The 14,372-nt window shown below is 39.8% G+C and overlaps 1 protein-coding gene across 1 annotated transcript; it reads left to right on the top strand.

Annotated features, from left to right (window-relative positions):
* Positions 1-5,345: 5,345 nt before the first annotated feature.
* Positions 5,346-7,240, top strand: LOC128737623 (uncharacterized). The gene is made up of 3 exons (XM_053832299.1): positions 5,346-5,504; positions 5,565-5,708; positions 5,761-7,240. Exon 3 carries the CDS (start codon positions 5,781-5,783, stop codon positions 7,167-7,169), a length of 1,389 nt encoding a protein of 462 aa, XP_053688274.1. The 5' UTR covers positions 5,346-5,504; positions 5,565-5,708; positions 5,761-5,780; the 3' UTR covers positions 7,170-7,240.
* The last annotated feature ends 7,132 nt before the right edge of the window (positions 7,241-14,372 follow it).

Raw genomic sequence — 14,372 nt, 5'->3', positions numbered from 1 at the left:
TCAGTCGAAATTGGAGAACTTAAACAACATATTTTGTTTGAGGCAGAAAAAACATTTGTTAAGCAATTATATCGCCCTTTATATAACCTCTGTGCGCTTTGTTTCCAACTTTGCGTAAATTGGTTATTTAATTTAATTGGTTACGTAAAAGCCTCTATTAACCGATTTCAAAACTTGGAGCTTTATAGAGGCTTTTACGTCAAGTCTATTTTTAGAACGAGAAATAGTTTTGCAACGCTTTTTCAGTCGTTTAATCAACGTCTGATCAACCTTTATGCAGCCAAAAAATGATCTATTTTTAAATTTAAATATTGGAATACGTCATATTTATTTGGCTATGGCGTCGTAAGCTTTCGAATAACTTGAATTCTTATGTGCAAGCCAATTAAAAATGAATGTCGTCATCTTTCGGGAATTGAACCGCCATATTCTGAAATTAAAAACTTTCCTAAATTCTACTATTCATACTTATTCGTGGCAGATACGTATTTCGCCTACGACTTGCAGGATCGCCTTAAACCAACTTGCAAACAGGAAGAGCAATTGCTGTTTACGGGTTGGTTTAAGGCGATTCAAGCTGCATAAAGTAAGCACTCAAATAGTGCTTGACCAAGTGATGTTTAAGCTACTTTAAGTTTTTCCAAACCCGCCTTCCTCCAAAGCGGATAAACAAGCTTAATGGCGGATTTTTCTGCTAAACAATCCGCTTCTAAACAGCCATAAACATCAAACCGTTTTATGGTTGCTTAAATGTGTTAAAGTGGCTTTATAAACCAGTAGAGGCTTTCATTAGGCTCACAGCTTTCAAACTACTTTAAAGCTGCTTAAGGGTGTTAAAGTGGCTTTGCAAACTAATACAGTGGTATTCCGATTATATCTACACCTGGTTTAATCTACACCCGATTTTAGGTACCCCCGATTTTGTCTACCATTTTGACCCGGTTTTATCTACCTTTCTTTTAAATTGTTATTTTAACCGTGCGGCATGAAAATTTCGAAGATTTCATGGATTTATGCGTAACAGAGAATATTTCTTTGTGTTTTATAGTTCACTATATGGCACCTGTGGTGTGAATGGGTATAATAGTGCTGAAGTCAAATACGCAAAGTAACTTCCATTTATTTTGTAACACATAATTTTAACATTTCACAATGATCCTTTGTGAGATTTTTCTATACCGTAACGCTAACGGCACACCTCGTCTCCGCTAGAAATTATGGTTATCACGCGTCTCTATTGTAACATGCGCCTCTATTGTATTCTCGACACTTTATGAAAACTTAGAGTTTCTTTGGTCTACACACCATGTAAACACAAAAAGTGAATGTTTTCAATGTTTTTGCCATGATAAACAAAAACTGGGCTTCAGTCCAATATTTTTTCTGAAAAGCTCATTAAAATACTTTCCATTTGGTATTAACATCATTCAAATCGGTTCAATAGATCAAAAGTTATGAATTTTTTAAGAAAGAAAGGTGGAAAAAATGGTAACTTTTGGGACCACACTGACTCAGAAAAGAAAACCCTAAGTGGACCCTAAGGAACCCTAACCCTAAGGAATAAATACACAAAATTTGAATAAAATCGGAGCAATTTTGAATTTCGATATGTCTTTTTTCATAATATGCTGAGTTGACGTGCATTATGGTTATCACTTTTGTATCTACCTTAGATATGAATAAAATTTCCCTTAGATATGAATAAATCCCCCTGGTTGATATGAATAAAATGAGCCCTAAGTGCAAAATTACGCTGAAATGATACACAATTGAAGAAAATGGTCAACATTAACAATATTTTTCGTTCATTTAAATTATTTTGAAGCAATTTATTTTTCCCCAAATTTGCCTACTTTCCAAATATATCTACCAAAAATTTTCAGATGGGTAGATAAAATCGGTAAACCACTGTACCATCCTTTCATTCGGTTCACAGCACACATATTGTCAGATCATAGAGTTGCGCAATTCGACTGGCAATCGCAATCGACTGCTTCAAGTGTAAAGATATTTTCACTGTTTGTTCTGCAGATGCAGATGGGGCGGATCATACGATGAGTGCTTATGGATCAGAAGATGGCTGTTCAATTCCCGAAAAATGACGACTTGCATTTTTAATTAGCTTGCGTGTACGAATTCAAGTTATTCGAAATTTAAAATATAGCTTATGACGCCAAAACAAAATAAATTTGACGCGTTCCATTTTTGAAATTTAAAAATAGATTATTTTTTGATGATTGATGAGACGTTGATTAAGCGACTGAAGAAATATTACAAAACTATTTCTCGTTCTAAAAATAGAATTGGCAGCATTGCGCAAATTGGTTATTTAAAAACACGCAAAAGCCTCTATTAAACTCCATTGCAGCTTTGAAAGCAGCTACCCAAGTAACAATTCCAGGCTGAACGTTTTTTAGCTGAATTTATTCAACCTGTGGCTAAACTATAGTTTAATATTAGAAATAAAAACCTTTTTTCAGCTCCTAAACATCTAAGTCAAGCTTCGGGCTTGCTAATAGCTGCTTTAAAGCTGTAATGGAGCTTAACAGAGGCTTTTGCGCGTTTTTAAATAACCAATTTGCGCAAAGCTGGAAATAAGGCGCCCAGAAGTTATATAAAGGGCGATATAATTGCTTAACAAGTGTTTTTTCTGCCTCAAATGAAATAGGTTGTAGAAGTTCTCCAATTTCGGCTGAATAAGTATTGTAGCATTGTTTACATAAATTTTATTCGATGCATATTCAGCTATGGCTGAATAATTATGGCTGCAAAAATGTTTAATCAGCGCATAAATGTTTCTTGGGGAGCATTCGCTTGTTAAAGCAGACTCTCTAAACTTACGGCTTCAGAGCCCTCCCTCCAAATGGTTCCTTATATTTATACGAATATTTTTAGGGCCATTCCCCACACACAATTACGCCAAATGAATTTATGTTAAATGGGCAGCCTCGATTCTCGTAGTATTGTACCGGAGCGATGATTGGTTCAACTGCGTATTCATAGGCAAGTGAAGTTTTGTAAATTATGCCTAACGCCTAGTCAGGAACATAATTGTTACCAGAGGAGTGAAAGAAATATACAAGAAGCTCGACAAGTCGAAATGTAGAAACTACCGAGCGATCACTATTCTCAACACCGCCTATAAAGTGTTTTCTCAGATCAACTTTCGCCATCTATCGCCGCTAGCAGGTGGATTCGCGGGAAGTTACCAAACCGGCTTTGTAGGCGGGGGATCGACTACGAACCAAACCTTTGTGTTGCTGCCGATCCTCCAAAAATGTCGTGAATACGGTTTCTACGCACCACCTGTTCATAGATTTCAAGGCCGTCTATGATACTAACGACCGCGGAGAGTTATGGAAAATGATTGATGAAAACAACTATCTAGGAAAGTAGGCTTAGCATGTTCTTTTCGCTTCAATTTTGCTCTTTTGATTACTGCAAATTTACTGAAAATTTGGTATATCGGCCATTTGTAGAGCTGGTAATTATCCAAAATATTGCTGGAGAAAATAAAGTTTTATTTTTTATATTCTCGCAGCTTTACATCAGAGTACTCTTTTTACTATCAACGGGATAGCAGCCTTATAGCGCCATAAATACAAAAGCAATAGCAATGCTTACTTCAACAATATTGCAGATAATAACTGTCGTGTACTTAGGACCATCTTTGGCGGAGTATGGCCAAAAGTTGGAAAGGTTACAATGGGCGGGACACGTTGTGAGAATGCCGAGCAACCCGTCAAAAATGGTGTTCGCTTCGAATCTGGTTGATTTTTTCTATAGGAGACTAAACCGCTACGACCATTATTAGAGAGATCTATTGTGGTCCAGTTGACACCAGACGCAGCCAGATGGTTAAGTCAAATGGAGCATGACCTAGAAAAGGTAAGACACTCGAGAAACTGGAGATGAACATTGCTGTCCGAATGGACCGAGTATGTTGGCGGAACATTGTTATGCGTATGAAATCCTAACAGACATCCAGGATAAGCAAGTAAGTATAGGTTTTAGTATAGTTTATTATAAGAGGTTTTATCGATCGTTAGTGCAATGTGATCTTTAGAAATGATCTGATTATATAATACACAATAAAATCGCTCTTTAGTCAGATGAGTAGTAAATAATCATTGGAATTATTACGTCACCAAGATTATTGGTCAAGCACGCCTAGAATCTAGGGGATCACCTAATAAAACTAGGATTTTTGTAGATTTGGTCACCTAATCTACGGAAGAAAATTCCTATTTTCAAAGTAGTCAGTGGTTAACTAATTCAGAACACAGTGATTAACTGGCGATCTCCAAGTCCAGTGGTAACGTGGTTATGGCGGTGGTTAACCGGATAGTTCCCGAGCTCAATTTACTTGCGGGACGTCAGATTCAGAGCGGTGGAAACAAAATTAAAAGACCCATACCAGATTCAGGAGCAAGTGACCACATAATGAACGACGAGTCGCTGCCGGAAGAAGTGGATGAGTTGCAGAAAGTAGGAAGTGTGCAGTACTAAAATTAACTAAAAAAGGGTTACTTTTACTAAAGAAAAGGTCATTTTCGGAAACGAAGTTACTTCAGGAAAGCTTGTCGACGGATTATTTCACCCATATTTCATCAAAGAATACAAGGCGAACAAACATGAAATCTGCTCAGCATGGAATAGATATCAAGTGAGTTTTAATACTTGACATAAAGAACTAGCGCACTTGAATATTACGGGAATAGAGATGCTAGTCAAGAAAGGAGTGTTTGAGAGTATAAACTACACTGCAGTAGTGATAGAGATAGCAAATGCATGTAATGGACATCTGACGGAGAAGCGGGCAGCATTCAAATTTCAAAACCTGAAACACTCAAGATCAAAACTACCATTAGAATTGGTAATATTCAGACCTTTGCGGAGGCATGAAGCAGTAAACTTGCGACAGTTATCGTCTTATGTACGATTTCCGAAAAAAAAGACCGGAATGTCAGCTACATGTCAGTGCCCCGCAGAACCCTGCATGGTAGGGCAAGATGCCCAAAGTAGAAAGAAAGTTGACAAATAATTTTGTCCCGTGTCGTCTCTTGAAAAGATAGGCAAAATTTATTACAAATTGATATCAAAGATGAATTTACTTTACTCTATTCTACTACTCTAAAATCCAACCTAATACGTAAGTAATTTGTTTCAAAATCATTATCTTCGCAAGATAACGTATAGAACCCTGCTGGAAATGCTCTATAGGCCAAACGTTTTCTCGCACGAACAGCGCAGGCGCATAGCGGCTTCGAGCTGCGACATTATAGATAGAGTATTAAACGCACGTCACGTTCGCTACGCTCGCCAGTTCCCAGTTAAGCTTACTAAAGCGGTGCCGGGCCTAGCATAGAGCAGCAGCAGGTTCCCAAAATCGAATAAGTACCAGCGCGCCAGCAGCGTCACGTCGCAATGCGAAATGAAGGTTAATAAGGCGATTTAACAGCAGTAATAAAGATAGCCGTCGCTTTCCGAGAACGCACAATAGGGTAGGTGTCACCATTTTCATTCAATTAAACCGGAAATACTAAATAGTTGGTCATTTTCAGAAACGTATGCGACAGTGTTGCGACATAAATTTCTACGAAATTTGTGTTTTGAATCAAAATAGGGTTTGTTTACTGTTAACGTATGGCAAACATCTTCATCAGGGCGGTGCCGCGGGAACCTCTCAAACATTTTCGTTAAAGTTGGTTGGTAATTTTCGTTTTATGTAAATCTAAACAGTAAGCTATGTTTTTTTAGAAATTTTAAATATTTATGAAATGCACATCAGCGAGTTCACAGAGGAAGCGCTGAAAAGCCGCTGCAACTGGACGATCGAACTGACGGAGTATAAACGTCGCGAAGAATATGGAGTGGTGGAAATTTACTTCCTGCTGGAAATTACGGCCGCGGCAGGCCTGCTCAGTGCGGCGCTTATCGTCCCCGGACTGATGTATCTGGCCGATCAAGATTTCAACGAGGGCCGGCTGACGGAAGTGCGTAGAACGCACTATTTCGATGCTGCCAGCGGTGAAGAGATCTCGAAGCAACAAGCCGAAGAGCAGCACAGCAAAAATCGGCAAGCCTATCAGTTGGACAAGGAAGGCAACCAGTTGTACAGTCAGGGAAAGTATCAACAGTCCTACGATAAATTTAGTGCGGCTTACAACATGTGCAGTAAAGGGTATAGGGAAGAGGCTCGTTTCAAAAAGAACAGAGATATTGCCAAAAATAAGGTAGAGGCGGCAGAAAAATTGGAAGCTGAGAAGAACGCAAACAGGCAAGCAGATCAGCTGTATCGAGAAGGTCTTGATCTGTATAAGTATGGAGGGAAATATAAAGAAGCACACGAAAAGTTCAGTAAGGCCTACAACCTTTGTACCAGTGGCTACAGTGAGGAAGAAAAGTTTAAAACTTACAGAGATATGGCCAAAAAGGAGATGGAAGCCGCCAATTTGAACGCCGATGGAGACAAGTTATTTCAACAGGGTAAATTTTCAGAAGCTCTCAACAGATATCAACAAGCGTACGACAAATCAGACTTCAAACCAAAGTTATATTCAACAAACTTAAACAAGGCAAAAGCGGAAGTTGAAAAACGAAAACAAGCCGAAAACTTACGACTTCAAGGCAAGAAGCTGTGGGACGATGCTTGGTGTGCCGAAGATGAGGACAAACCGGAGGAAGCATCCCGAAAGTTTCAGGAGGCAAATCGTTTGCTGCAAGCTGCATTCGAGCTTGCCTCGGACAGTCGGGAAATTGCCCGACTAAGCAGGGCCAGCAGCTTGAAAGTGGAGGGCAATGCGCTGTTCAACGAAGGCATCCGATCTCAGCATGAAGGCGTTCGATTGCTGGAAGCGGCTCAACGGCTAAAGCAACAACGAGACTACCGAGCAGCGGAAGGGAAATTTGTGGAGGCGAAGGACAAATTTAATGACTGCTTAGTGAAGTTTGAACAGGGATGTAAGTGCGATTCTCGGTTCGTTCCGTGTGTGGAGTTCACTCGGGAGCAACTTGAAACCGTTCTGGAATCAATCGAGCAAGTGCAGCAGTTGTTGCTTAAGGAAAAATTCAAGGGTTTAAATGTCAGGGCTGCCACTAGCGAAAGTGTCGATCCAGCGAATTCCCACTCTAGTCGAGATTTTTCCGAGATTTTCGCTAGCTTATAAGCTATTATTATTGTACATATTGAAAATATAATTTTTTTTTTTGAAAAAATGAAGAATATACAAAAAAATAGAAACCAACCAAATATACATTCTTACTTTGTTTTCCGACGTGTTGAATAGTAAGTTAGAGAGTGCCGCTTGCTTCAGTCCATCCGACGTCACGAAAACGGCTGAGGTCTCGCCGCAGCTATTCTGACGCATGATTTTTTGACACATCCAACGTCGCACGAATCAACTTTACTAGTTCCGTCGGACAACCATGTTCAAGCATTATCTGCTACAGTTAATTTCGTTTAACTTAATCGTACGCCGCCTTAAAGTTCACAAACAGTTGTACTCCCGCAACTTGTCTGACACAACTGTAACTGACACAAGGTAACTACGTGGCCCATCGTGGAGCGACCGTTAAGAAATCCAGCTTGCTACTCACCGATGAAGGATTCCGCTAATTGTCTTAGTCTACAGAATAGGATACGGGAAAGCACTTTATAGGCAGAATTGAGCACCGTAATGCCTCAATAGTTTTTACACTCGAATCGATGTGTTTTTTTTGAAAATAGGGCATATGAGGCAATCCAACCACTCCTCCTGCATTTCTTTTTCAACAAATTTATTCAGCAAAACTTTACTGATATGAATCAATTGGACCAAACCTCAAACACGCCATTTAAATATTTGTACCCAAAATGGATTGAGGCGGATTGGTTGATACGCTGCCACATCCCGATTGCTGGTGGCCACAAGCATCGTCAGGTCATCAGGTCTTCCAAAGATCTTTTCTAGCACACCCAGCCGATCCAAAGACAATACTCCATGCGTTAGAAACAGCCCGGCCGTTTGCATAGCCAAAATACTCTCTGCCCGGCTGTAAACGAAATACTTATGGTACCCTTCCTCTCTATCGGTGAGGTACTGCATGTGCACGTCCTGTTCCACGCGATGCATCGTAAAAAATCCGAGCACAACAAAAATGACGAATGTAGTAAACGAAAATGCCGCTTCAAGAACGTAGTTGATCTTGCAGCGACCGCAGCACATTAGTATACTCCAAACTATAGAAACTATCCAGAAAATTACGTATACGACACAAAAAAATTCGAGTTCAGTCGGTTCGGATTCGTCCCAAGCACTGAGAACGTGGAATACGCCGCACATCAAGGACCAAATCTGTAACCAATCTTTGTTAGAATGGAAAAAAAAAACAACTAACGGCATAACACAACGACTCACAGTTTCAAGAACCTTCATACCAAGTATGGTCTGCGTTTCCGTTCGGAGATTTTCTTCCCGAAAGTGAACTGAGGGTTCGGTAACCGTCGCCATCACTGGACCTGTAGGCGACAACGAGCTCTGTCACTTGTTGGTGGCTAAAGCTGAAGTGAAATTTTTCATTTAATTTAATATCATAATAGGTTGCTTAGTTTTCATCGATCTGATTGGTAACTGGACTGCTCCCAACAGTTACTATCTGTGGTTCAAAATAGAGGTATCAACCATCACCATCATCCATTGAAATCTGACTTAATTTCAAAAAAAAAGTCTCATTTCCAAATATGTCCATCTGATAAGTCCCACTTGCGAATAAAATTATGTTTAATGTAAAATGGATCTTTGCGTGGTTTCAAACATATCAGCAAACCTTCATTCCAATTAAGCCAAATTTCCAATTAAGCTAGAAATTCTCATTTCAATTCTCGTTCGGACCCAATTGAAAAAAAATAACAAAGGTCAGTGGACCTAAGAAAATAAATAAACCGAATTGATAGTTTTTGGTGATCTTGTTTTTGACTAATGTTTTATGGAAGAGTCTAAAATTTCTCGAGTTCGATGAGTTTTTAAGTTACGCAAAAATTTCTGTTTTATTTGTATGAGAGTCCTTATCCCCCTACCACAGGGGTGAGGCGACTAAAACCATCATAAAAAAAATTCCTGCCTCCAAAACCCCCCACATGCCGAATTTGGTTCCATTTGATTGGTTAGTTCTCGATTTATGTAGAAATTTGAATTTCATTTGTATGGAAGCCCCCCTCTTAAAGGGGAGAGGGGTCATAATTCCCCTCCTAAAGAGGGGAGGGGTCTTAATTCATTATAGAAAAAAAATTTGCCTACAAAAATACCCACATGCTAAATTTGGTTCCATTTGCTTGATTAGTTCTGGAGTTATGAGGAAATTTGTATTGTATTTGTATGGGAGCCCCTCCCCTCTCCTAAAAAGGTAAGGGGTCCTAATTCTCCATAGAAAAAAATCTTGCCTCCAAAAACGTTCACATGCCAAATTTGGTTCGATTTGCTTGATTAGTTCTCGATTAATGTAGAAATTTGTGTTTCATTTGTACGGGAGCCCCCGCTCTTAGTGAGGAAAGGGGTCTCTAATCATCATAAGAACCTTCCCTGGCCCCAAAAACCGCAACATGCAAATTTTCGCGCCGATTGGTTTAGTAGTTTTCGATTCTATAAGGAACATCTCGACAGACAGACAGACAGACGGACAGACAGATATACAGACAGACAGAAATACATTTTTATAAATAAGATTATCGACACTCTACGACCTTTAATTTAATAGCTAAAATTATTGGTCAATTTTATGCTCACATGTTAGAGATGGTCGGGTATGAAAATTTGAATACCCGAACCCGACCCGTACCCGATTAGAAAAAAATTAAAGACCCGAAACCCGCAAGTTTGCTATTTTTGAAACCCGAACCCGACCGGTACGGGACGGGCCCGGGTACCCGACCATCTTTAGTGTTAAATGTGGTCAATAGAGATACCCGACCCGACCCGTACCCGGTTTCAAAAACAAGAATTAAAAACCCGTACCTGACCCGAACCCGCAAACTATTTTTTTACAATACCCGAACCCGACCCGAACCCGGCAGGTACGGGTACTGGTGCGGGTTTCGGGTAAATTTTCCGCTACCCGACCATCTCTATCACATGTTTACGTTGGCATCACTCCATATAAACGTCCGTTCCCTTGGCAACGTACAACGACGGTCGTGGATTCGGAATTGTAATCGAAACGAAGTGAAGTTTTTCCTTTCAATTCTACTGAACAGTTTGGGCAAAGTCATTATAATATCTTACTAAATAACTGTTCGGGTGGTAAATTAAAGGTTTCTGTGCCTCAAATTAAGTTTCGCGAGTGATGTGAGGAATGGAACGGCCAAAAAAAAATTATGAAAAATCGACGGCGAAAAAGTGAAAATATAGTGATGAATTTTAATTGCGCAGAGATCTCAATATTTATTGTAATTTATGACCCAAAAAGTAATAGAACCTATAGAATGCAATGTTTAGTGCTTTGAGTTGCAAAATCTGATTACGGCTAGCAGGTTAGTTGAACTGATTTATTTTGCGATGGTTTTCCAAGTCTATGGGAGCATGTTGGTACACTGAAGAAGGGAAGGGAAGGCTGATATTCGGTGTCATACTGACTGCCATATATGGACTCTGATGACCTTGTCGTTAAAGACGTTCAGAACCCAGGACTTTGCTATATCGAGTTTTTCACGCTTTCACTATTTTTTTCTCTTTTGCTTTCACTTGTTTTTTATTTCGATTCCCCTTTCTTGTCACTTTTCTTCTATTTTTCTCTCCCTTTTTTCTGTCATGTTTTTTTTCTTTTACTGTACCATCTTCCCTTTATTTGTTTCGTTTTCCCTCCTTCTTCTGTCCACTGTTCTCTCTGTCTCTTCTTTTTCTATTCCAAGTCCTCCCTCGGTTTTCCAGTTTTCCTTTGGTTATTTTTTGACATTGTGAGTTTTGTTTCTTATTTTTTTCTTTTTTAACTCCTTTCCTGTTCTTCCTTGTACTCCATTTCTGTCACGTTCTGTTTTTCTTTTCCTATTCGTTTTATCTTCCATTTTCATTTCTCTCCATTTTCGTCATTTTCTATTCTCGTTTGTCCTGCTCCCGTAATTTCTCTGTTTCTGTTCCGTTTCTTCGCCTTGTCTGTCCATTTTATCCTTTGTTTTTCTTGTTTTCTTAATCGTTTTTCTTTCTTTTCCCTCACTTTTCTTTTTTCTTTTCCCTCTTTCTTGCCCAATCTCCTTCTTTATCTTTTTTTTCTGTCTTTTAGAACAATGAAACCAGAAATACGGAACAGCAAAGGGATAAACGGTAGAAAAAGAGGAAACATTGAAGGAAAACGAAGAAAAACGAGAGCAAAAACAAAAAAGAATAAAAACGACTCAGAAAAGGAGAAAAAACTACAAGGTATACAGCCCTAAAGGTTGTACGAAAGGGTGACGTAGGACTATATCAGATCATTAGTTCAAGGACTAATATAAATTGCATTTCTGGAATATGTATGTTTATGAGAATTTGTTAGTGCCATTGTTTAATTGAATTTTTAAAAGAGAAGAGCGAAATATTCAAATTCAATTCTTCATTGAATGCAATGGTCGCTTTGAAAATACGTGGGGGTTCATAAGTACAACGCCTGCAACCAATGAGACATAGAGATTTCTTTTAAAAATCACTTGTGCACCCTTAAGGTTGAAATGGTAATGAATGACCAGCCCACAGATTATTGTATTGAATATGATTATGCGTAGTTTGACATGTTTCAACAATCTTACTATAACTCGCTTGTGGCCTTTAAAAGGGCCATTGGTTACAAATAACATTAAAGTCAAAGCACTTTCATTGCAAATATGACGTGCCATTCAAATGTCCTTCTCTTTTGACATGAATGGTACCAGGCACGTAAGTTAGTGGCGTTGATTTGCTGTCTTTTGCTCCGAGAAGATTTTACTAGTTTACGTTCACAGCTGACCGTTTGTTACATAGCAGAAAACATGGCTCATACGCAAAAATTTCTGTTTTATTTGTATGAGAGTCCTTATCCTCAAACCATCATAAAATAAATTCATGCCTCCAATGACCCCCACATGCCAAATTTGGTTCCATTTGCTTGATTAGTTGAGTTATGTGGAAATTTGTATATTATTTGCATGAGAGCTCCCTCTTAAAAAGGGAGGGTTCTTAATTCACCATAGAAAAAATTCTTGCCTTCTGAAACCACCACAAGCCAAATTTGTTTCAATTTGCCTGATAAGTTTCAAAGTTATGAGTAAATTTGTATTTCATTTGTATGGGAACCCCCCTTCTTAGAAAGGGAAAGGGTCTCAGAAAAAAATCCTGCCTTCTGAAACCTCCTAATGCCAAATTTGGTTCCATTTGCTTGATTATTTCTCGAGTTTTGAGGAAATTTGTCTTTCATTTGTATGGGAGCCTCCCCCCCCCCCTTACGCCCTCCTTAAAATTGGTCGCTAGCACCCTCAAAAAATTGGTGGTCATTTTATCTATCCAACAACATATAAATTGTTCAGTTTCGTTCAGTAGTTTAGTAGTTATTAGCATTTGAAATCTTTCATTCAAACGTTACACTTCTATTTTCGTTTTCACGAAGTGCTACCCAGTCTCAGAATAGTAAACAAAGACGTAGTCCTACGTCAAAATTAAACTATTTGTACGCAAATCGTTTACCTACTCATGGCAAAAATAGTGGAAGATTAAGCATGGGAATCCTGGGCACGCCAGTGAAAATCAATGCTGTCCGCAAATCTCACTTTCCAGGCATAAAAGTCGACATGATCAAAGGTCTTCAAATCTAGGCTGCAGAGTAACACTTGTTTTGTTTTGAGTTTGGTAGATTTCAAAAGAAGGCAGTGTTGCTCATAAAGTATTATGATGAAGATTACTAAAAAGGGATCTAAAAGAGGCTAGCAAGAACTTTGATTGGCTTTGATACTTTTTCTAAGTCTTGAAAGCTGCTATGGAATCTGCTGCTTTAACATGTTTTCGCAAGTATGCCTTAATACTTATTTAAGTGGCTAGCCATCCTAAGACAAAGCCTGTTGAACAAAGTTTCTCCATGTAACTCGGTTGAGAGCTACCGTACTCCAATTCCTCGGACACCGAGTACTCTCCGCCAGATCTCGCTCCACCTGGTCTAACCATCTTGCTTGCTGCGCTCCTGGTCGTCTTGTTCCTACCGGATTTGAGGCGAACACCATCTTTGCAGGGTAGTTGTCCGCAATTCTTGCAACATGCCCTGCCCATCGTATCCGTCCAGCTTTAGCCACCTTCTGAATACTGGGTTCGCCATAGAGCTGTGCGAGCTCATGGTTCATACTCTGCCTCCATACTCCGTTCTCCTGTACGCCGCCGAAGATCGTTCTTAGCACTCGTCGTTCGAAAACTCCGAGCACTCGTGGGTCCTCCTCGAGCATTGTCCATGTTTCAAGCCCGTAGAGAACAACCGGTCTAATAAGCGTCTTGTACACGGTACACTTTATACGGGGACGATTTGATCGTCTACGAGAGAGTCGTCGTTGAAAATTATTAGGCGTCATGTTGAAAATGAACCAACCCTAGAGTTCGTTGAACCGCTTTGCCAGAAATCGGATAGGGTCGTACAGTCCGTAGTTTGCATTCCGTCCCTGCAGGTGCAGGAAATACCTAGTTCTGAGGGGTCGTTCAGGAGCTTACAGATTCAGTTGACTCAGAAGAGCTGGGCTGTCAATATCTCCTAATAGCAATCTAGCTACCTAGGAACGTGGCTTGAGCGTTGACACGTCTTCTTTCAAGAGTCTCCAAGTTAAGCAAACGGCAGCGTTCCTCATATGGCGGAAGGTTTCTGCGATTCGAGCATCAATCTTCAAATTAGGTGTTGCAGTTCAATGCAGTCGGAGTCCATTTTAATTACTTTAAAGATTTTTACATCGTCGGGATAAAAAGATCGACAGCTTGGTGGCAGAAGAGCTGATAGTTCGTTAATAAAAAGAGAAAAGAGCAATGGTCCAAGGTTGCTCCCCTGTGGTACGCCATAGATGTTGTTGAACGAGTCGGAAAACTCTGATCCGATCTTCACACTCAGCCTACGGTGTGCTAGGTACGAATGTAGCCACTTGCAGAGCGGTGCGTAAACTCCCAGCTTTTCCAGCCTAGCAAGGAGGATGCCGTGATCCACCCGATCAAGCGTAGCTTTCAGGTCCGTGTACACTGCATCAATTTGCACCCCTTCATTCATGTTACGCAGGCTGAACGAGACGAAATCGACGAGATTTGTGGAGACTGAACGTTTGGAAAAAAAACCATGCTGGTCTGAGGAAATTTAGTGTTGACAGCTAGCGAACAAAGTGTCGTTCACGATTATCTCGAGCACTTTAGAACTTGAGCATAACAATGTAA

The sequence above is a fragment of the Sabethes cyaneus genome, chromosome 2, assembly GCF_943734655.1.
Source record: "Sabethes cyaneus chromosome 2, idSabCyanKW18_F2, whole genome shotgun sequence".
Taxonomy (NCBI): domain Eukaryota; kingdom Metazoa; phylum Arthropoda; class Insecta; order Diptera; family Culicidae; genus Sabethes; species Sabethes cyaneus.
The sequence above is the reverse complement of the archived record's forward strand: the minus strand, read 5'-3'. Positions and strand labels throughout refer to the sequence as shown.

What these genes read in the sequence shown, in the direction of transcription:
- LOC128737623 (XM_053832299.1), top strand. Translation starts at nt 5,781, where the DNA reads ATGCACATCAGCGAGTTCACAGAGGAAGCGCTGAAAAGCCGCTGCAAC.